This window comes from Orycteropus afer, unplaced genomic scaffold, assembly GCF_000298275.1.
Source record: "Orycteropus afer afer isolate SDZICR_OR568_19922 unplaced genomic scaffold, OryAfe1.0 scaffold00151, whole genome shotgun sequence".
Taxonomy (NCBI): Eukaryota; Metazoa; Chordata; class Mammalia; order Tubulidentata; family Orycteropodidae; genus Orycteropus; species Orycteropus afer.
In genome coordinates this window covers 7,973,158-7,996,980 of record NW_006921738.1, presented here as the reverse complement: position 1 = coordinate 7,996,980, position 23,823 = coordinate 7,973,158, and the positions used below count along the sequence as shown (strand labels likewise).

The following is a 23,823-nucleotide window of genomic DNA, read 5'->3' as shown; positions in this document are numbered from 1 at the left end:
ATTGGGAAAGTCAACTGCGAAGGAACTGTTTCAAGTGCTGAGGAGCAAGGATATCTCCTTGAGGACTAAGGTGTGCCTGACACAAGCCATGATATTTCCAATCGCCTGGTATGCATGTGAGAGCTGGACAATGAATAAAGGAAGACCGAAGAAGAGTTGATGCTTTTGAGTTGTGGTGCTGGCGAAGAATGCTGAAAGTACCGTGTACTGCTAAAAGAACTAACAGATCTGTCCTGGAGGAAGTGCAGCCAGAATGCTCCTTGGAAGCAAGAATGGCCAGACTTCGTCTCACCTACTTTGGTCATGTTGTAAGAAGGAACCATTCCCTGGAGAAGGATGTCATGCTTGGTAGGGTGGAGGGTCGACGAAAGAGGGGGAGGCCTTCAACGAGATGGATTGATACGGTGGCTGCGATGATGGGCTCAAGTATAGCAGGGATTGTGGGGCTGGCGCGAGATCGGGCAGTGTTTCGTTCTGCTGTGCATGGGGTCACTGTGAGTCGGAAACAACTCAACGGCACTTAACAACGACAACAACAACAGGACCGAAACAAAACAAGGACAGCCATCCTGGTTGAGGGAAACCATCAACATACCCCATGCAGAAGCCAAATGGTGCCCACTGAATCCCAGTCATAGTGTTCATTGTATTTGATAGAGAGTACAAAGGAAATCACAGAATCATCGTTGGTGGCAGGTCAATTCATCACTATCACAGTTGGGACTATAGAAGAAAGGAAAGGACCATGATTGGTATACACACACAATTGAATATAAAAAGGATTATAGGGTTGGTTCTGAGACTTAACCACCTGGCCAGTTGGTGGTCAGGGTATCACTCATGATCATATGGCCTGAGTCATAGGCACAAGGTAGCTACAAGACAGTACCAGAACCCCAACCTTTAAATTAGGTAAAGATACACCCAGGCAGTTGCCCTCATTCTTTGTGTGAGCATAATCTAATTTCAACCACATTCTTCTTGAGGGCAAACTGTCCCTCCTTAAATTTGTCCCAGACTTGTCTGTGCATAGCTGCATTGCTGTTTTAATGGTCAGAAAGAACTCAAATGGCCTCTGAACTTATGTCAAGACTCAAGATGCAATTAGGGACCCCACTGTAGGCCAAAAATCAAGTGCTTTAGAATTTATGCTTTAATACGATACTTTTGTGTTCTTAGAAATGAGTTTTCTCCTACTTAACCCCAATATAAACCATCAAAATCAGGAAATTAACAGCCATAAACCACTGCTGTCTAATCTTTAGACCCATCCAAGTTTTGTCATTTGTTCTAAAAGTGTCTTTTTTAGCAAGAGGACCTAATCACACATCAGATATAGTTCTCATGTTTCTTTAGTCACCATTGCAGATTGCAGAAGTTCCTCAGCTTTTCCTTGATTTTCATGATCTTGACTTTGAAAATTATAAGCCAGGTATGTTTTAGAATATCTCTCAGTATTGAGTTAGTTGGATGTTCCCTCAGGACTCTATTCAGGCTGTGCGTGTTTGACAGGAAATGTCACAGAAATGATATTCTCCTTGTTGCCTTTTATTAAGTGGCCTCTGATTTTGATTTATCTCATTACTAATGACTTGATCTAAATTTTAAGAGTACCGCTGTGATTGAGGGAATAAAAGAGACCAGGGTGGAAGCAGGCAGATAAGTTAAGAGGCAGAGAGTATGTAGTTGACTGGGCAGGAGATGAAGGAAGCTTGGATTAGGGTGCTGGTGATGCAAGTAGTGAGAAGCAGTCTGATCTGGGATTGTATTGATCTATTGCTGTGCAACAGACTACCCCAAATTAGTGATTTAAAACAATAAACATTTATCTGACAGTTTCTCTGGGTCAGGACTTCAAGCTTAGCTGGCTGCCTCTGGCTCAGGATCTCTCACAAAGCTACAGTCATGTGCTGTCTAGGCTGTAGTCATCAAAAGACTTGACTTGGGGAGGAACTGCTTCCAAACTCATGTGGCTGTACACAGGTTTCAGAAGGTTTACTTCTAAGTGCATATACATGGGTCTTGCCATAGAACTGCCTCATGATATGGCAGCTGGCTTCCCCCAGCACAAGCACTCAGGAGAGGAATGTCAGAGAGAACATCCAGAATGGAAGCCAGTCTTTTTAAATCTACTCTTGGAAGTGACATCCCCTACTTCTGCTTCTGTATTCTGTTTATTAGAAGTGAGTAAGTCCAGCCCAACTCAAGGGGAGAGGATTGCAGAAGAGTGTGACTACCAGGAGGCGGGGATCATTGGAGGCCACCTTAGAGGGACATATTATGAGGTAAGATGGAGTCAACAGGATTGGCTGATGGATTGGATTTTGAGAGGAAAAAAAAAAAAAGATGAAGACTTCAAGATTTTTGGACTAAATTCTGGTGATATATTTACTGAGATGGGGAAGACAGACTGTTGTGGGGGATGCAGGTTTAGAAGGGGTAATGAAGAGTTCTACTTTGTCTGTGTTGAGTATGACAACCAAGTGGAGATATTGGTTAGACAGTTGGAAACACAGGTCTGGAAGTTAGGGTAGAGGTTGATGTTAGAGATAGGATTTTAGTGTGACTTACCTAGTATAATATAAAATTTAACTTAATAAATTATGGGTAACAGGGCTAAGAGTATCTGACTTTCAGTTAAGCCTAGTTCTGTTACCCTGGAAACCAGATAAGATAGTATTTTTTATCAACTATATTGCTAGATCAAATTGCCCCTGGTTGGTAAATTGCATATGGTTTGAGAGGAATTATACATACCTGATGATTTTGTCCTGTTTGGGCTTCCCTGAACATGCTCCCTCTTCTAACTGGCATGCTTCTTGTGGGAATGGGAATCCTGGAAGCTCTGCTTATAGAGTTGTTAGAGAAAATGGCTTTTGTGTAACTCGGAGCTTCTAAGGGCAGCATCTGCATGATGTAGCTCTCATCTCCCGTGATCCTGTGCTGTGTCATCTGGGGAGTGAAAGAAGAGTGTTCTGGGACAGCTCCTGGATGACTGAGTGATGTGTCACCTGCATGAATTACTACAAGACTCCCAGTGAGAGGAATTCCCCATGCTGCCCAGCATCAAGCCATGGTTCCTGTTCTCTCTGCTGCTGTCTTTCTCAGTAGTCTGGTGCTGAGTATGGCCTATGATATATATGTCTTGTGAGTCTATTCAGAAGCCACAAAAATAATCTCACCTGGGAAGGAATTTGTTTTTGATAGAATCCAGGAACTTCCTGGGTCATGTCTGTGAACCTATTCAGTGAACTTAATGTGGTCATTTAATGTACTCTGATCATGTCGGAGACGTTAGAAATCTTGTGGAAAAATTAGTTCATTTTCTCTGACTCATCTCAGTGCTGCATTTCTTTGAATCTGTTACCAACCAGTAAGGCTGCTAGATCTACCGGTAGATTAAACAAAAGGTATGCTTGGTGGTGCGGACATCTTGGATGTGTAGGAGAACTTTAAGTACTTTGAAAATAAGAAAGTTATTGCCCAGGAACTAGCACAGTTCTCTGCTTATAAACAGTTTTCTCAGATAGGTTTATTCATTTACAGTGGTGAGTGAATTATATGTAGACCTTGCTCTGTCTTTGAGTTTATAGTCACTTTTAATAAATACTAATTGGTAGAATAATAGGAGCTCAGGTAGCATAGTGCCTAAGGCATCTGACTGCTAACCAGAAAGCTGACAGTTCAAACCCACCAGCCACTCCTCAGAAGGAAGGTTAGTCGATCTACTTCTGTACTGATAGCATCTTGGAAACCCAAGGAGGGGTTGCTATGAGTCAGGTTCGACTCAACAGCAGTGAGTTTGGTTTTGGTTTGGTAGAATAATACTGTACTATAATGTAATGTCTTTTCTTTGTTTTAGTACCTTCATTTTCTTGTCTAAGTTTTATTCTCTTAAAATTTAGATTTAGAGATGAGTAAAGAGATTTGAATTTCTTTAAGAATTTATATTAGTTTCATTTAATTAAATTGAAATACTCTGAAAATATTTTGGTAGATAGCAAACTCATGGTAGTCCAGTCGATTCTGACTCATAGTGACCCCCAGTGGGTTTCTAAGGCTGTATATCTTTGCAGAAGATTGCCTCATCTTTTTTTCATGGAGGAGCTGGTGGGTTTGAACCACTGACCTTTTGGTTAGTAGCCAAATGCCTTAACCACTATACCACCAGAGCTCTCAATAGATAGTAACTATTGTTTTATACCAATTTTGATGCCCTCAATTTTATTCTTGTGTTAAGTTAGCTAATTACCAACCCAAGGAGGGGTCACTATGAGTTGGATCCGACTAGACGGCAGTGAGTTTGGTTTGGTTTTTTAATTCAGTAATACACAAAAGCCTTTATTTTAATTCTCATAGTAGTTAGGTTTTGTGTAGAGTTGTAGTTAGTTAATTGGTTGCCAAGGAGTCAGTTCTGATTCACAGTGACCCCATGTGTGTGGAGTAGAACTACTCTGTAGGGTTTTCAAAGCTGTGACCTTTTGGAAGTAGATCACCAGGCCTGCCTACCAAGGTGCTTCTGGGTGGGTTTAAAGCACCAACATTTCAGCTAGTAGTTGAGCACTGTGGTATGGTGAGTTACTTGATATGGCTCTTCTAGCCATGGTCTTTGTGACTTCCACCAGATGATTGTGTGGACCTGTGCAAATGTGAGGTGCTTGTGGCCTACCAAGGGGATTGGATCATTTGGTGATAATTTAAATAAAGTGTAAATGGCACCCTTGTGTGGGTGAGACTATGCAAATAAGGTGTTTGGAACCCAAACATGGGGATTGGTCAGTCCTGCCATTTCGCTAAACTTAAAACAACCCCGGAGGTAGAAAAGGAAGATCTTACTACTCTCGGGACAGAAAGAGCAAGCAGTCAGGAGTGAAGTGCATCCTTGGACCCAAGATATGTGCACTGGACCTCCTTGGCAGAGAGATGGCAGCAGCAGAGATAGCAGAACCAAGAGACCAGCACCAGGCAGAGCAGTGGGCTCGCTGGCCCATGGAGTGAGAAAGTTGAGTGTCTTTGGATAGGCGGCTTGCTGGTGCAGTGGGGTGCACCTGTGGCAGAGCTAAAAGAGCTTTGTAACACTTGCCTGAGCATGGCAGAGGGGAGGCTGTCCTGATCAAAGAATTGTATCCTGAGCAGTCCTGAACCTGAATTGTAAACCCCGTAATTGTGAGTGTTATCTGTGAGTTCTCTGTGGCCAGTGCAACATGCGCTCCAAACAAGAAGAGAAGTAGAAAATGCTACGGGAGGGACTGTTGGTGTCAGAATTGCTAAAAAAAAAAAGGTCGGAGGTGGGCGTATGTCTGGCCTCTGCCTCATAGGAACCAGCCTAGGGCTGTTGATGTTCTTGATCCTCCTCCCATCATGTTAGAGGTTGGATGGAGCTGCCCCCACACTCTTTTTTGCAAACATTTAACCATTTGTGCCACCCAGAGACTGTGTAGAATCAGTGATGTGTAAACCAAGTAAATAATTTGTACCTACATGAAACTTGACAAGTTAAAAAATTGTTGGGAATAGAAAGGCAGAAGGTTTGGGCTATTTCATGCATAATATAAAATGACTGTGTTTGCTTACATCTGGGAAATGAAAATATGCTTTGTGTAATTTGAAGTAATGGAGTCCTAAAAATCCTGTGAATCAAGCTTTAAAAAAATGTTATGCCTGGATTTATCCCTGCTGTATGTATACTTTTTCCCCACTTGGTGGCACCTTCTATTCATCTCAAAATAACATGGTTTGTTTTTTTTTTCCCCCCTCGTAGTACACTGATCTCTTTTCTTATACGTTGATTTTTTCTTGTTAATGTTTAATTACATAAGTAATATATAAATACATTCTTTTTAAATAATAGTGTATGTTAAAGTTTTTGTTTATTTCTTAAATTAAGGAAATTTGTCTGTGAAGATTTTCTAGGGCCAAGGTGAAGTTAGTAAATGTTTTTACTAGTCTAAGCTTAATTTATTTAGGATGTTTGGCATCATTCTGGTTAGCCTTTTTCACCTGCATGATGAGTTCTAGAAGCCTTGGTAGGGTGGCAGGTCAAGAGGTGTTACATGGAGATGATAGAGAGAAACCAATGATGAGTCATAGATTTTGGGTTTGATGGTTAGACGGATGGTGGTAGACTGATGGTAGATAGTGGTAGACTGAGATGGGAAGACTGGGAGAGGGGTAGGTTGTAGGGGTGGAGAATTGGAAGCCTCTTTTTAGACATAGTAAGTTTTTTATAAAAACATATGGTTAGTGTAGAAAATTCAGAAAAATATGAAGTAGAAAAAGTATAATTTTGTGTCCCAGAGATAAGCACTGTTAATTTTTCATTCATTGATTGAATAACTATTTGAGGACTCACCATGCATTAAGTTTTGTTCAAGAAACTAGTGAAGAGAGTAAGCAAGGTTCCTACTCATGAAATTTATATTCTCTTGGTAGGAGATAGATAGTAAACAAATAAGGAAAGCATGAGCTAGAGTGTGTGCAAAAATAGAGTTGTATATTAGACAGTGATTTGTGTTGTTGTTGTTATGTGCCGTCGAGTCAGGCCTGACTCATAGCGACCCTTCCTTGGGTTTCCAAGGTGGTAATCACTACGGAAATAGATTGTCCAGCCTTCTTTCTGAGGAGTGGCTGGTGGGTTTGAACCAGGCTTCTGGTTAGCAGTCAAGTGCCTTAGGCACTATGCTACCAGAGCTCTGTAGAGAGTGATTAGGTAGCTATATTTAATTTTTTATTTTTATTTTGAAATAAGTTTATTTGCAGAGACGTTACAGGTACAAAGAACTGCCAGCTGTCCTTCAGTTAGATCCTCCAGTTGTTGACTGCAGTGTAGTGGATCACTTTTATATGCCTGTTCTAGCCATAGTTTTGTAACTCTCACCAAATGATTGGGTGTAACTATGCAAATAAGATGCATGGCACCCTTGTGGGGGTATAACCATGCAAATTAGGTATATGGAACCCTAACAAAGGGATTGGTCAGTTTTGCTGTCTCTCCAGGCTTAGATGAGCCATCCCAAAGGCAGAAAGAAGGGAGCACCTCACTGCAAGAGGAAGAGATGGGAAAAGAGCATGTCCTTTGGATCCAAAGACCCTGCAATGAGAAACTCCTAGACCTAAGAGACAGAGAGAGACAGCTGTGACACCAGCGGCAGCACAAGATGGCGAGAAATGCCGGTAGCAGAACCAGGAAACTGGTGCAGGACAGTGCATTGGGCTTCCCAGCCCACAGAACAAGGCAGTGGTTACAACAGGTGTGCTGACCCATGGAGAGAGAGAGCTCAGCACCTTCGGGCAGGAGGTTTTCTGGTGGAGTCAAATGTTGGAAGAGCTAGGCTTCCCAACGGAGCGAGAGAGCTAAGCACCTCAGGCCAAGTCTTCCTGGCAAAGTGCCCCTGGGTCCTTATTGGAGTTTTATAACACTTGCCCAAGCATGATAGAGGCTGGGTCCAGTCCAAAAGTCTGAGGGGCTGAGAGGCTGAGGGAGAAACCTGCCTGCTGACATGGCCAAGAATTGACCGAAGAATTGTCCTGAGTTGCTCCTGATCCTGAATTGTAACGTGTTACTTCCCTATTATTAACCCATAATTGTGAGTATGGCGTGTGAGTGCTATGTGGCCATAGCAACATCAAACCCAACAGAAAAGTAGACAGTGCCCTGATTGGGAAACTGATGTCAGAATTGCTAAACGGTTGGAGGGTGGGAGGGTATGTTTGACCTCTGTCTCATAGAAATCAGTGTTGGGTTGTTGATCTTAATTCTCTCTTCTCCTGAAGTTTGAGGAGGTCAGATGCCCCAAAGCCATTTTTACATTGAAATTTCATTACATTTGCTTTGTCATTGTCTTTATATGTGCTTATTTTATATGTATCTTTTTTTCCTGACCATTTATTAGTAGCAAGTATCACATTCTGTTACCCTAAATACTTCCACACATTATTTTCTGTAAACAAGAACACTGTCTTCCACATTCACACATTTGCACAAATATGTACATATGCTATTAAGTATAACCATAATACAATGTTAAAATCAGGAAATTGTCACCGATAGATTATTACCGTCTAGTCTAAGTCACAAACTTTGTCAGTTTCATCAATCATCCTAATCATAAAAGAATTCAATCCAGGATCTCGTACTGCATTTCACTCTCATGTCTGTTTAGTTTACTTCAGTCTGGAGGAAATCTTCTATTTTTATTTCACTTTTATGCCTAAAATGTGTTTGAAGATTATAGGCTCAGCATTGTGTAGAGTGTCTGCTCTTTCCTCACAGTTGGATTCAGATTACTCATTTTTTGCAGTCATGTCACAAAGGAATGCTGTACCCTCCTGTCATTGCATCCAATCATATGGCTCACAGTTTTAGATTTGTTTCTTTATTGGTCGTATTAACTTAATCAATTGTTAAGGTTGTATTTGCCAGGCTTTTCCACTATAAAGTTACTCTTTTCCCATTGTAATTAGTAAATATTGTGTGGGAAGAGATTTTCACCCACTAGTTCTATTATATATTAATGATTCTCGCCTGAACAAAATACTGTTTTAGTAATGTCAAACTGTGATTCTCTAATTCCATCATTCCCTCTGCATTTATTGGTTCACATTGTAAGTGAAGAACAGCTTTCTTTTTTACTCCTTTTATTTATTCATTTATTTGTATCAGCATGGACTCACAGATTCCTATTTTATCCAGTGGGTTGTAATCCATTACTATTGTTACTTATTTTGATGCTCTGTTTGTCCCAGATTTGATCAGTGGGAACTCCTTCAAGTTGGCTTCCATGTTCTTTTGACATGTCCTTGTCATTCTTTGAGCACCTTTTTACACTGTAGCACAAGATGTTTCAGGTCCAGATACTCCCTACCTTAACCCTGAATTCAGCCAATTCTCCAAGGAGAAACAGACAAACAGGTAAAACATACAGTATGTTGTTGAGACAAATGTTCTTGCCAATTTATAATTATATACCTTTATGCATTTAGATTACATTTATAAATTTAATACATTTGATTTTGTTTCAATATCTCAAATGCCCAATGGGTAGCTAGACTAACAACCTCACCAAGCAAAATGTCCATAAACATTTAAGTGACTCTCACTTACTCTTACTTAAGGCTTATCCTTGACCCTTCTTTCTCTAATGTCTACTGCATCGGTAAGTTCATTTTGCTTTACTTTCAAAACATAACCCACATTTAATCTTGAGCTGTTACCCTAGTCCAAACCATAATTACCTCTTGCCTAGATTAGTACAACAGCCTCCTAACTGGTGTGATTCTAATCTTGAAACACACTAGTATTCTCCACATACTGAGAGACTGTTACTGTTGCTAGTTGCCATCAAGTCAGCTCCAGACTCATGGCAACCTCATCCACAATGGAACAAAACAAGCACGTCATTGTGATCCATAGGGTTTCATTGACTGGTTTTTAGAAGTAGATTGCCAAGCTTTTCTTCCTAGTTATCTTAGTCTGGAAGTTCCACTGAAGGACAGGCGATAGCTACGCACGAGGTGCATTGGTCGGGAATTGAACCTGAGCCTCCTGCAAGGAAGGTGAGAATTCCACAACTGAACCACCACTGCCCTATACTAAGTGATTAGAGTGACTGTTTTTAAATATAAATCAGTTCACCAAACTATCCAGTAACTTCTCGTTATAAATCAAAAACCAAACCCACTGCCATCGAGTTGATTCTGACTCATAGTGACCCCTATGGAGTTTCCAAGGCTATAAATCTTTACGGAAGTAGATTGCCTCATCTTCCTGCCACAGAGCAGCTGGTGAGTTTGAGCCAGTGACCTTTTGGTTAGCAGCCAAATGCCTAACCCCCTGCACCACCAGAGCTTCTGACTTCTCATCATAGAATAAAAACCCCAGCTCCTTATGATCTGAGGCCTTACATGACCTTGCTCCTGACTAGTTCTCATTTCATATACAACTTGTTCACTGCACTGCTGACTCTGACTTAGTCGCGTCGGCCTTCTCCCTTTTCTGGTGAGCATACTCCCCCACCCCATCTCTGCACTTGCTGTTTTTTCTTCTTAGATTTTCTTCCAGGTTCTGCATGGCTTATACCTTCACTTCATTCAAGTACCTGCTCCAGTGGCTCTTCAGACTACCCTATCTCAAAGAGCACTGTTGGCTGCGCACACTGTGTTCCCTTTCCCTGCTCTACTATTTTCTTCATAGCACTTAGCTTGACATTAAATATTATTCATTGTTTATTGCCCCAGCTACCATGCTTCTTGATGGCAAGGACTTGGTTTTGTTCTCAGTATTCATGGAAGCAGCAGTCAAGAAATCAGAAGTCGTATCACACTGGGCAAATCTGCTGCAAAAGACCTCTTTAAAGTGTTAAAGAGCACAGCTGTCTCTGTGAAGACTAAGGTGCACCTAATCTATGCCATGGTGTATTCATTCGCCTCATATGCATATGAAAGCTGAAGAATAAGGAAGACCAAAGAAGAGTTGATGCCTTTAAATTATGGTGCTGGTGAAGAATACTGAAAATACCATGGACTGCCAGAAGAACAAACAAATCTATCCTGGAAGAACTGTACCTAGAATGGTCCTTGGAAGCAAGAATGACCAGACTTTGTCTCATCTATTTTGGTCACGTTGTCAGAGGGCACCATTCTCTGGAGAAGGATGTCATGCTTGGTAAAGTGGAGGGTCAGCAGAAAAGGGGAAGACCCTCAACAGGATGGGTCAACACAGTGCCTAACATTGGGCCCAAGTGTAGCAAGGATTGTGAGGATAGCACACAACCAGGCAGCGTTTGTTCTGTTGTACACAGGGTGGCTATGAGTTGGAGTAGGCTAAGTGACACCCAACAACAACAACATGTTGCTGATACCTACAACAGTGCCTACCACATAGTAATTGCTCAAAAAGTAATTGTGAATGAATGGATTTTTTTCTTGAAGAGAATATTATTTTACTATCTGTATACAATAATCGCTATGAGTCAGAATGAACTTGACAGCAGTGGGTTTGTTTTGGGGTTTTGTGTACAATAATCAATTTAATTTATCTAGTTGATTTTAAAATGGCTTTTTTTCCCCACTCCTTTTATAGCTTTTATATGAATCTGATGCTAGATTTATCTCTAAATTCCATTTGGGCAAATACCTTTCATTTTTAGTATCTTGTCTATTATAAACCCAATTGAATCATTTATATAATGTTTTACAGTACTGTTCCCCTGTGGTAGTTAAGGTTGTGTGTCAGCTTTGCTGGGCTGTGATTTTGAGTGGCTGGGGAGCTGGAGGCAGTTATTCCCTATGATGAGACTGGAACCAACTCCATGGTGGAACCTGCTGTGAGCAGCTGATTCAGGGTGTTGCCTTCAGGGTGTGGCCTGCTTCCAATATATATGGGGAAGCTTTGAGGATGGTCTCTAGCTTCTGGCATATCTGAATCCTGCCTGTGGCTGAGTCTTCATCTCAGTCATCTGCCATATTGCCTGCCAGTCTTGGGATTGTTCCCGGACTTGAACTAGTGTCCTGCCATGTTGCCTGCTGATCTTGGGACTATGCCATTTACTTGTCAAATCACGTGTCTGCCTCAGCAGTCAGCAGCTGAGGCAGTCAGAGAGCCTCCAGCTCTAGTGGGCCTAGAACAGGAGGCAGAGCTGAAGCTCAAAGTTGAGGGGCCTTCACCTAGCCACTAGAGCTGGTCTTTGGACTTAGACTTTTAGTCTCCTAAACTGTAAGAGAATAAATCCTTGTTTGTGGTGTTTCTGTTATGGCAGCACTAGAGAATCAAGAAACTACAAACTAAATGTTTAGGTAGATCTTCCCGTGTTACTTTTCTATATTATATTAAATTATAACCTTTAATTTAATAGTTAAAATGTATTGATTATAAGCAGAAGATTGTTTTGATCTTGTAATTCAGCTTTTGTTTGATCCATTTTACTTGCTACTTAGTGCTTTCTTTAAGACAGGTTTTAACATTTTACAGAGATGAGTTGGAAAAATTCCATACCTGGGCTGTGGAAATAAAGTACTTGATTACTCTTGGTGAAAGAGGAACTACTCTTGATGCCAGCTTCCAGAATAATACTGTATATTGTGTTCACAGATTATTGGTCATACTTGGAAATTTTTGAGGTTTTTAGGTAAAAAGACAGTTTGAGGGTTTTTGGTCTAACTTTAGTGAATCATGGTGCACTGTGGAATTGATTTAGCAGAATTTTCTATTAAGGTAGACCAAGAGAACATTTGAGGGTTTTTTTTTCCCCCTTTCTTTTTTTTAATGCTGGCTTAAGTGGAATGAAATGGGGTTAGAAGTAAAAAGAACCTATTTATAGCCTCACAATAAATGACAGATGACATGGTCAGAATTTAAAAACTGTGTCTAGAATTGGTTTGAATTGGAAGAAGTGTTTTTCTTTATAATAACTTGGTTCCTTTTAATTAAGTAGTACATTATAGAATAAGAAAGGATAGAAAAATAGCCTATTATCCCAGCACACAAAGACAACTTCTGTTAACATTTTGGTGTTATATTTTTCTGGGCTCTTGTCTCTCTCTCTCTCTCTCTCTCTCTCTCTCTCTGTGTGTGTGTGTAGAGAGAGACAGACACACACATACACACACATTTTGCTGTGGTGGTGGTGATAGTGGTGAATGTTTTTCCAAGCCATAAGATACCCTCTATAACATAATTTTAAAGTGTTTTAGTCTTCAGTCATATAGATATACTATGAGTTATTTAATTATTCCTTGTTATTGGTTTTGTTCCTTCCATTTTTCACTTTATAAATATAGATGAGACCAACATCTTTGTACATAGGTGCATAGCATCCTTATTTCCTTAAGGCGTATTCTTGCAAGTAAAAGGGTTGTATCCAGGAATGTACCTGTTTTATGAGTTTTTGGGTCAGTATCAAAGTATGGTCAGAAAAGCTGTACGCATTTGTGCACTCTGAGAAGACACATTCAGTTGCATGTGAATGTTGATTTCTGTGTAACCTCACCAGTCCTGGGTATTGTTTCTAAAAACTCTTTGTCAGTTTAGCAAGTAAAAGGTTGTATCTTACTTTAATTTGTATTTCTTGGATTAAACTCTTGTTTGACATATTATGTTTTTTTTTCCTTTACAACTTGTCTTTTAGTGTTTTTTGCCCATTTTTCTCTTGGATATTTGACTTTTTCTTTTTGATTTGTAATTACAGTGATGCCCTTTCTACTTTTTCTCTTACTCTTTAATCTTGTTATAGTGTTTTAAGACCTTGGCCTTTTTATGTAGTGAAGTCACTCTCTTCCCCCCCATACACACACACTTGTGGCATTGTAGGCCTTTGATGACCAATTCTTTTTAGTATAGTGACTCTGTGTATTCCTTCCATCTTCCTTTGATGCTTCTTGCATCATTTATTGTTTTATCTATAGAATCCTTTCATATTGCAACTTGAGGCTTGAATTTTTCCTTCATTTCTTTCTGAATGAATGAGAAATGGAGAGCATGTTCTTCCCTTTTGGTTTTCTAACTCCAAATCTTTGTGCATTTCATTATAATACTTTGTCTTCTTGAGCCAACCTTTGTAATCATCTGTTGAATCACGTCTTTTATTTCATCATTTTTTCCATTAGCTCTAGCTACTCTCCTTTCAAGAGCAAGTTTCAGAGTCTCTTTTGACATCCATTTTGGTCTTTTCTTCCTTTCCTTTCTTTTTAATGATCTTTTACTATCTTTATATAGGATGTTCTTGATGTCATCCCACAACTCATCTAGTCTTCAGTCATTAGTGGTCAGTGCATCAAATCTGTTCTTGAGGTAGTTTCTAAATTCACATGGGATATAATCAAGGTGGTACTTTGGCTCTCATGGACTTATTTTGATTTTCTTCAGCTTCAACTTGAACCTGCATGTGAGCAGAAAGATGTTTACCTGTGTTTTCTTGACTATGCAGAAGCATCTGACGGTGTGCAGCATAACCAGTTATGGATAATACTGTAAAGTATGGGAATTCTAGAACACTTAATTATGCTCATGAGGAACCTGTTCACAGACCAAGATGCAGTTTGTTCAGACAGAACAAGGGGATACTGCATTATTTTATTTAAAATCAGGAAAGGTGTGCATCAGGTTTCTATCCTTCCACCATACTAATTCAGTCTGTATGCTGAGCTAATAACTTGAGAGATGGACTGTGAAGAACAGCATCAGAATTGGAGGGAGACCCATTAACAACCTGAGCCTTGCTTGCTGAAAGTGAGAAGACTTGAAGCCCTTATTAATGACGGTCAAACACTCCAGCCTTCAATATGCATTACACTTCAACGTAAAGAGAACAGAAATCCCCACAACTGAACCAGTAAGCAATATCACAATGACTGGAGAAAAGGTTGAAGTTTCATGTTACTCGCATCCACAATCAGTGTCCTTGGAAACAGCAGTCAGGAAATCAGACAGCACGTTGCACTGTGCAGATCTGCTGCTGGAGACCTTTTCAAGTGTTAGCAAAGATGTCACTTTGAAGACTAAGGTGCACCTGACCTAAGCTATGGTATTTTTAATAGCTTCATATGCATGTTAAAGCAGGACAGTGAATAAGGAAGACCAAAGAATTGAAGTAGATGAATTTGACATATGGATTTGAGATACGGACTGCTGACTGTGCTGAGGTAGAGAGTGAAGGAAAGAGGAGTCAGGAATTCCTACAGTTTGGCTTGAACAACTGAGCTGAGTCAAGTTAGGGGAGCAAGGTCAGAAGAAATAGAAAGTGGTTCTTGCTCTGTTAAATTTGATAACAGATGAAAGTTTTGTGTTTAACTTGTATTTCCCATAATTACTTTTAATAAGTTTCCTAAAATGGGCACTCTTGCCTGTAGCTTTTAAATCTCTAAATTCCATCCACTGATTCTTCTTTAAAAATATCACAACTGGCAGGATTCCTTTTTCCACAGAAACCTGATTGTCTTCCTAAAAATATTATGTGTTTTTTTTTTCTTCATCAGAAACTATAGCATGATATTGGGACCCAGGACACCAGGTTTTAACTGATGGCACATTAATTTGTTCTTTTCAAGTCTGAATTATTACAGTCTATATTTTAATCTTGAATCCATTTTCTCTGTCCTCTAATCTTTTTAACACCTAGCCATTGGAACAGGTTGTGTACCAATTGATTATATATGCATTGTGTGTGTTTTTGTGTAGTTATTCTAGTATAGACAGAGAGCTTTTGGCTAACAAGATCACCAGTGGAAAAAACTGTATCCCTAACAAAATAAACAATAAATCAGATGATGTTTTTGTATTCCTGAGAGTTTTCAGGAAAATACTGAACTATCTGGTTACTTTAATCCAACCATTAAATATTCTCTGATTAATTCTCAAACATAATGTCATGGAATTAGAATCACTAACATTTCAAAGTTTATTTGTGTGGAAGTAAGATGTTCTGGATTACAGCCCAGGCTTCAGATTTACTGCCCAGCTTTGCCTCTCCTAGCTCTGTGACCTTCAACAAATTATTTAAGCAGCTGCTTCATCTGTGAGATGAAAATAGTAACAGTAGTGACATCAGTGAGGTGGGAACTATTATCCCATTTTACAGATATAGGAAACTGAGGTTCAGAACTTAACGGCTTTCCCAAGGACTGTTGTTGTTTGTTGTTATGTGCCATTGACCCTCCTCGGGTTTCTGAGGCAGAATCACTATGGAAGTAGATTGCCCAACCTACCTTCCCAGGAGTGGCTGGTGGGTTTGAACCGGCAGCCTTCTGGTTAGCAGTCAAGCGCCTTAGGCATTATGCTACCAGAGCTCCTCCCAAGGACTACTATATATATTTTAGTATTATATTTTAGGTGAAAGTTTACATAGCAAATTAGATTCCCATTTAATAATTTTTATACAAATTGTGCTGTGCCATTGATTTCATTTTTCACAGTGTGTCAGCATTCTTATTTCCATTCTGTTTGTTCTGTGTCTATTAATCTAATTTCTCTACTTTCCTTGCCTTCTCATCTTTGTTTCAGGATAAATGTTGACCATTTGGTCTCATGGTTGATTATTTAAGGCAGCACATTATTCATGAGGGATACTGTTTATGTTACAAGCCAATATATTACTTGGATGAAAGGTGACCACTGGGAGTGGCTTCAGTTCTAAATTCAAAGATGTTTTAGGTCGATAGCCTCAGGGTGCCTCTAGTTTCTATCAGTCCAGTAAGTAACTCTGGCCTTTTTTTTAGGAATCTGAGTTTTGTTCTACAGTTTTTTCTATCCAGGACCTTCTTTTGTGTCACTGGTCAGAAAGATCAGTAGTGGTAGCTGGGTACCATCTAGTTTTTCCGGTCTCAGACTAGATGAGGCCGTGGTTCGTGTGGGCTGTTAGTCTTATGGACTAGTTTCTCCTCTGAGTCTTTGGTTTCCTTCGTTCTCTTTTGTTCCAGACGAGTAGAGACCACTATTCGTACCTTAGGTGGCTGCTCACAAGCTTTAGGACCCCAGATGCTACCAGCAGACTAGGATGTAGAATGTTATCTTTCTGAATTCTCTTCCGGCACTGACAGAGTGTTCCCATGAGACTATGAGCTTTTGGATATATTGCATATTTAATTAAAATTAATACTGGGCTAACAGTTTGATTTGGCTATCTTGTAATGAACTATTTTGTTTTTTGAATTTATTAAATTTATCGATCTCATATTTAAATGTTATCATTTAAAAAATACAGGGAAAGGAGTGTTGATTTTCTCATGCTCCCATATAGAAATGGCATAGGAAATATTCCAGTAATCCTAACCTGCTTTCACCTATTGATTATTATTTAATTTTTGATCAAGAGGCTCTTCAGCCATTGGAAAGCTTTGTTCAAGCCTCAGCTCTGCCCTATTCTTTCATATTTAGTTCTTGAAAAAGTGAAAAATGCTTCTCATTTCTAGACTCAGTGTTATTAGGCAAAAACATCTTGAAACATGAACAATATGGTTGAAGGCAGTTTTGATTCCCAAGACTGATTATATTATCTACAGAGAAGAATGATTCAAAGATGCCGGCATATTTCTCTTGTCATCATTGATTGGTAATAGCTTAATTACTGGGGATTTTCTGAAAAGGAAAATTAACCTTTCTTTTCTTTGCTATTAATACTAATCTGAAAGACTATTTTCATCTGTAATGATATTTTTAAAGTTGTTGTATATGGTACATGTCTTTTATTTCTTAAATTTTTTGTTAGGCTGTTTTAATCTTTCTTCACAAACTAATTCCTCCTATTTTTACTTTGATCAGCTGACATCCTCAAACTAAGGGACCTCTTAAGTGTAGCAGTGTAGTTTCAAAGAAGGGGCAGTCTCCTTTCCTGGTTTCCTGGCATACCTTTTCCTCTTACATAGCTGAAAATAGGAATAACCACTTAGGAGATTTATTTATGTTTGAATTTTGTTGTAAATTTAAGCTTAATTCCCACAGTAGAAATAACTTGATGGAGCCAAGGAGGGGGGATTACAGCTATATAATATTTGAGTACCGAGTTTTCCCCAAAATGTTTTTCTATTCTGTGTTTTTTTCCCTCTCTACCAGTGTCTTCATTTGTAGCCTTCACTGACTTTATCACCTTTAAGTAATTTTATATTTTGCTCTTTAAGACAGTAACTGATAGGCGGGGACCGCGATCCTGGGCTGGAGTCGCCGTCGGCGGGTCAGAGCGCTGGCGCTGCTCTGGCGCCTGGGGGTCCCCGCCAACCCAAGGCACTCGGAGTGGGGGTCTGCAAGCCTCGTTTTCCCCACCCAATGTCGCAGCTCCAGCCGTCCGGCTGCTAATCGCCGCGCTCCTTTCCGCTCCGGTGTGGGGCGGTGGAGGTCACTTTAGAGGCAGGAAGCCTCCTTCGCGAAGCAGGAATGGAGGTAAATTGTTTAACACTAAAAGACCTGATCAACCCTAGGCAGCCCAGACTAGATTTTGTGACTGAAGATGGGGAGAATGCACAAAAGGAAAATATATTTGTTGACCGATCAAGGATGGCTCCAAAGACTCCAATAAAAAATGAACCAATTGATTTATCCAAACAAAAAATCTTCACTCCAGAAAGAAATCCAATTACTCCAGTTAAGCTTGTCGACCAACAACAGGTAGAACCATGGACACCCACAGCTAACCTGAAAATGCTCATTAGTGCAGCCAGCCCTGACATAAGGGACCGGGAGAAGAAAAAGGGACTGTTCAGACCCATCGAAAACAAGGATGTTGCATTTGCAGACTCTCTACAGCTTGATGTTGTTGGGGACAGTGCTGTGGATGAATTTGAAAAGCAAAGGCCAAGCAGAAAACAGAAAAGTTTAGGACTCCTGTGCCAGAAGTTTCTAGCTCGCTACCCAAGTTATCCCTTGTCAACTGAGAAAACTACTATCTCCTTAGATGAAGTTGCTGTCAATCTTGGTGTTGAAAGGAGACGCATCTATGACATTGTAAATGTGCTAGAGTCTCTGCAACTGGTCAGCCGGGTGGCCAAGAATCAGTACGGCTGGCACGGTCGGCACAGCCTGCCAAAAACCCTGAGGAACCTTCAGAGACTAGGAGAAGAGCAGAAATATGAGGAACAGATGGCATACCTTCAGCAGAAAGAGCTAGACCTGATAGATTATAAATTTGGAGAATGGAAAAAAGATGGCTATCCAGATTCCCAAGACCAACAGCTATTGGATTTCTCTGAACCTGATTATTCCTCTTCATCTGCAAATAGTAGAAAAGACAAATCTTTGAGAATTATGAGCCAGAAGTTTGTTATGCTGTTCCTCGTATCCAAAACCAAGATTGTTACTCTTGATGTAGCTGCCAAAATACTGGTAGAAGAAAGCCAAGATACTCCAGATCATAGTAAATTTAAAAGTAAGAATCTTCACCTACATCCATTTATCAGAACCAAAAGGGTGGGATTTCATATGTTGATGTTTTCTACCTGAGACTATTTTTTTTTATTTTTGGTGAAATTGTCCTTGCATTCATAAAGGATGTGCTGCTATTGTTGTTAGTTGCCATCAAATTAGCTGCAACTCATGGCAACCTTATATACAATAGGACAGAACGTTGCCTGATCCTGCATCATCCTCACAATCACTAGCATGTTAGAGTCCATCCTTGTGGCTGCTAAGCCAGTCCCTCTCACCAGGGGTCTTGTGGCCTCTACTTCACCGAACATGATATGCTCATCTAGCAATTGATCGCCCCGATGATGTCTCCAAAGTCAGACGTTCCCTTGTAATTCATAATGCTAACTGTTTTTTCATTTGCTGATTTTTTGGAAATAAATCATCAGGCCTTTCTTCCTAAAAAAAAAGACAGTAACTGATAAAATATTGAAGTGATTCTGATGCCAACTGCAAAACAGTTTTTCTGGGCGATGCTGTTAGTACTTTGGTATCTTTAGTCAATAAAAATGACCCAGCTGACACAGATGCTTTACAAATAAACTCTAAGGTTGTTGTTGTTGTTGTTGTTATGTGCCGTGGAGTCGGCCCCGACTCATAGCGACCCCTCCTTGGGTTTCCGAGGCAGTATCACTACGGAAGTAGGATTGCCCAACCTTCCTTCCGAGGAGTGGCTGGTGGGTTTGAACCACCAGCCGTCTGGTTAGCAGGCAAGTGTCTTAGCCACTATGCGAGGTGGAACTCTGTTATTGTATGCCATCTAGTCGGTCCTGACGCATAGTGACCCCTCCTCAGGTTTCCGAGGCAGTATCACTACAGAAGTAGATTGCCCCATCTTCCTTCTGAGGAGTGGCTGGTGGGTTTGAACCACCAGCCTTCTGGTTAACAGTCAAGTGCCTTAAGTACTATGCTACCAACTCTAAAAGCTGCTATTTCTTTGTTATTGTTGTTCTTGTTCTTGGCTGCCATTGAGTCAGCACCAGCTGACCCCGTAGATAACGGAACGGAATGCTGCCTGGCCCTGCGCCATCCGCAGGGTCATTGTGAGCCATAGGATAGTCATTGTCTGGTTTTGGGAAATAGATAGCCAGCCCTTTCTTCCTAATCTTAGTTTGGAAGCTCTGTTGAAACCTTTCAGGATCATAGCAACACAGAGGCCTCCACTGACAGACTGGTGGTAGCTGCACATGTGGGGTATTGGCTGGGAATAACCTGGGACTGCTGCATGGGAGGGAAGTCTACCACTGAGGCACCACCTTTACTTAATAATAATGACAGAAGGATCATATTAGCCTAACGGGCTTTAAGTAGTTTCTTCTTTCTTACAGTTCTTTATGCTGCCATAATGAGTATAGATTCTCTTTTTACTCATTCCTTGACTCTTGCCTTTAGCTTCAGTAGGATAAACACTTTTGGATTTGGTACTATTGCAGTGAAAGGGATCATTCCATTTTCTTGAGGATTTTCTGTTTCCCCATGAATTCATCAATCCCTCATTTAAGTAACCAGGTGGGCATATAAGCTTTGGACTGTGGTTCTTTAACCTTTAGGAGTCTTGATGGCAATTCTTTGAATGAAATTTTTCTGTAGTTACTTAAGCTGACTCAACAAAGTAAAAATTAAGTACTTCTGCTGTGCCTTAAACTCACATAAAATCCCTTGATAAGTGACAGTCTTGACATTGACAGTTAATCCCTCCTTTGAGTGCCTAGAGAAGCCTGTCTCATCATCACAAGGGCTTTAGAGCCCACATAAATAGTTGGTGCTTTATTGGTCCAGGTCACATTTCCTAATCCCCAGTTTCCTGTAAAGGATGTAAGTGAGACATTAACCAATCCAGTGTATATGGTTTTCTTGAATCATTGTGTTATCCTGATTGTGATACAATTATATTTAGACACAGATATAGCAATGAAGTATTTTGACAGAGTGGCTGCAGCCAGCAATGGGCCCAAGCACAGCAGTGGTTGGGAGGGTGGCACACAACTGGGCAGTGTTTCATTCCCTGGTACATAGGGTCACTATAAGTCGGAACCAGTTCAGTGTCACCTAATAACAAGTTATGTTTTAAGGAGCCCTGGTGGCGCGGTGGTTAAGTGCTTAGCTGCTAACCAAAAGGTTGGCAGTTCAAAACCATCACCCATTCCACGGGAGAAAAGACCTGGCAGTCTGCTCTTATAAAGACTATAGCCTAAGAAACTCTGTATCCTGTGGAGTTACTGTGAGTGGGAATCAAATCGGCACATACAACTATCATTTTATCTCTATTCTGAGCAGTTGTAGCCAATTACCTAACTGCGTCAATACTGCTAACATGTTCTTAAGCTTACATAGCATCATCAGTTTTTCTCACTGGCTTTTAGTCTTAGTTATTGTACTGAAACCTCCTCCTCTTTCCATTTTCTGTACAGCTGGGTATTTGCTTTTTTCCCCCCCTCCTTTTCTTTTCTTGGAGCTGCAATATTTTTGCCTGTCTCGTTCCCTTCTCCCGTAGGCCCATAGGGGTCATTTCTGTTTTGTAAGCTTTGGGCCTTAGGAGAACGGGTATAAATTCTCTCTTCCCTTCCTTTCCCATGTAAACTCTTCAGCTTAACTTCCTGCTTGGTTTTACTTTTTGTCCTTCAGAATTTGGTTCCTCTTTTCTCTAAGGAACTCTGGTGGTACAGTGGTAAATCAAAAGATTGGTGGTTTGCACCCACCAGCTGCTCTGTGGGAGAAAGATAAGGCAGTCTGCTTTGGTAAAGATTTACTGCCTTGGAAACCTTAATGGGACAGTTCTACTCTGTCCTGTAGGTTCACTTTGAGTCAGAATCAACTCGATGCAGTGGTTTTGGGTTTTTTCTCTCACTAGTGGCATCATCACTCCACTTACCCTATTCCCTTTTTTAAGCCACATTTCAGTTATTTCCCATCAAATATCCTTTTAAATTAAATAGTTAAACCATTATAACTACAATCTTTGTAAACTTTGGGTTATGATTTACTGTTTTTAGTGTATGACTTTTGGGTTCTTTGGTGCTCAAACGTAAGCCTCAATGTCATACATGCAGACCCTCTTCAGCAGCAGGCTGATTGCTTCCTGAGCCACAGCAGCCTGTGCTTACTGGACATGCACGTGCTGACAGTCCGAGTCAGCCTCTCACGTGTAGTGTGAATAGTGTACTCCATCAGTGCCAAAATGTGTTTTTACATCTGAAATCAGGATTTGTATTACAGTCAGTAATGTGTCATAGTTTAACTGGCATCGTTTTCTCTCTTAGAGGTATGTAAAATACCAGTGGTATATTTTAAAATGGATCATATCCTAGATTAGTTGAGATACAGTAATGATACTAGCAATAGCTAACATTTGTGGAGTACCTACTGTGTGCAGGAAGTTTTCTAGGTGCTTTATGTGTATTATCTTATTTAATCCTTACACCATCTGTAGGAAGTAGAGATGTACAGATAGAAATGCTAAGGCGTAGAAAAGTTCAGCTGTTAAGTGTGGGGTCTGAGACTTGAACCCAAGCATCAGAACAGTTTCAGAGCTGCCCTCTAGCCACACCCCTGTCCACTGTGCTGTACTACCTCTTCATAACTTTTTTTTTTTTTTTTCTCTTTAAGGCATCGTTGGCTTCATTGTATGACTGATGATCCTCCAACGACAAAACCACCTGTTGCTCGTAAATTCATTTGGACGAACCATAAATTCAACATGAGTGGCACTCCAGGACAATATGTACCTTATTCCACCACTAGAAAGAAGATTCAGGAGTGGGTCCCACCTTCAACACCTTACAAATAAAGACAATGAAAAACAATTTAAACATGTGAAAAATCAGCTTTTCATTAATTGCGTTTTGATTCTTACAATTACCTTGATTAAAATTGTTTGACTAAACAATGTCTTATGTATCTTTTTGCCCTTGACTTTGTCATTCATCCACTGCAAAATAAAAAGCAGCTTATCAACATGGATAATTGAAGTAGATGTTGCTTAGTGTAGCTGCCAGATTTACAATTCCCCCTTTTCTGGGAACATTGTTGGCTTTGTGACTTTGCCTCACTGCTGTGGCTGATTGATGAGGGCAGACCTAAACCCAGACTGAGCCAAACAGCTTCTCTCATGGGGATTTCAAATGAATGGAGAGACACAGAGGTAGATGGCTAGTATGGTAGCTTTCTAAGGAGAAGGTTATTATTTCCTGAGTCTTACTTAGCATTTTATTTGAATCCATGAACTGTCCCAGAATGCATTCCAATATATTTTCATTTCTTTGAGCTAACATGTTGTCAGGTGCTGTCAGGTTGGCTCTCATACGACATTGTATATAACAACGAAATGTTGCCTGGTCCTGTGCCGTCTTCAGGTCAAGGGTATGTTTGAGTCCATTCTTCTGGCTGTTTGTCAATCCATCTTACTGCTGGTTTCCTTCATTTTCACTGACCCCCTACTTTACCAATAATGGTGCCCTTTTCTAACAGTTGGTCTTTCCTAATGATGTGTCCAAAGGAAGCAAGCCAATCCTTGTTACCCTCACTTTCAAAGAGCACATTTTAGGGTGTTTAGTCTAAGAAGTAAACTGCCAGTTTCACCATGATGTCGTGCTGTGTTTCCGAAAAGATAGGTGCTCTTTGTAAGGATTTGTAATCACTTATGTGATAGCTCTCAAAGACCTCTAGGTTTGCATCACTATAAATCTTGCTCTTACATGTGGAAGAATCCTAATTACAGCAGTCTCTTCAAACACATTAATTCATACACTGATGCCAAGTGTCCATGAGGATGAAGTGGCAGTTGCATCATTAGTGCACAGTAATAAAGCCACATTTGTCAGCTCTAGCTCTAGGATGGTCCTCACAACTGGACCAATGAGCAGCATCACAATAAATGGAGAGAAGATTGAGGTTGTCAAAGAATTCACATTGCTTGGTTCTACAATCGATGCCAACGG

General features: G+C 40.3%; 1 protein-coding gene across 1 annotated transcript in view; it reads left to right on the top strand.

Moving 5' to 3' along the window:
* Positions 1 to 22,673, top strand: part of NDUFA12 (NADH:ubiquinone oxidoreductase subunit A12) — a 45,092-nt gene extending 22,419 nt beyond the window's left edge. Inside the window, exon 4 of the mRNA XM_007946137.2 lies at positions 22,493 to 22,673. Within this exon, the coding sequence (XP_007944328.1) occupies positions 22,493 to 22,673 (181 nt within the window). The remainder of the gene's footprint in view (positions 1 to 22,492) is intronic.
* Positions 22,674 to 23,823: the final 1,150 nt, after the last annotated feature.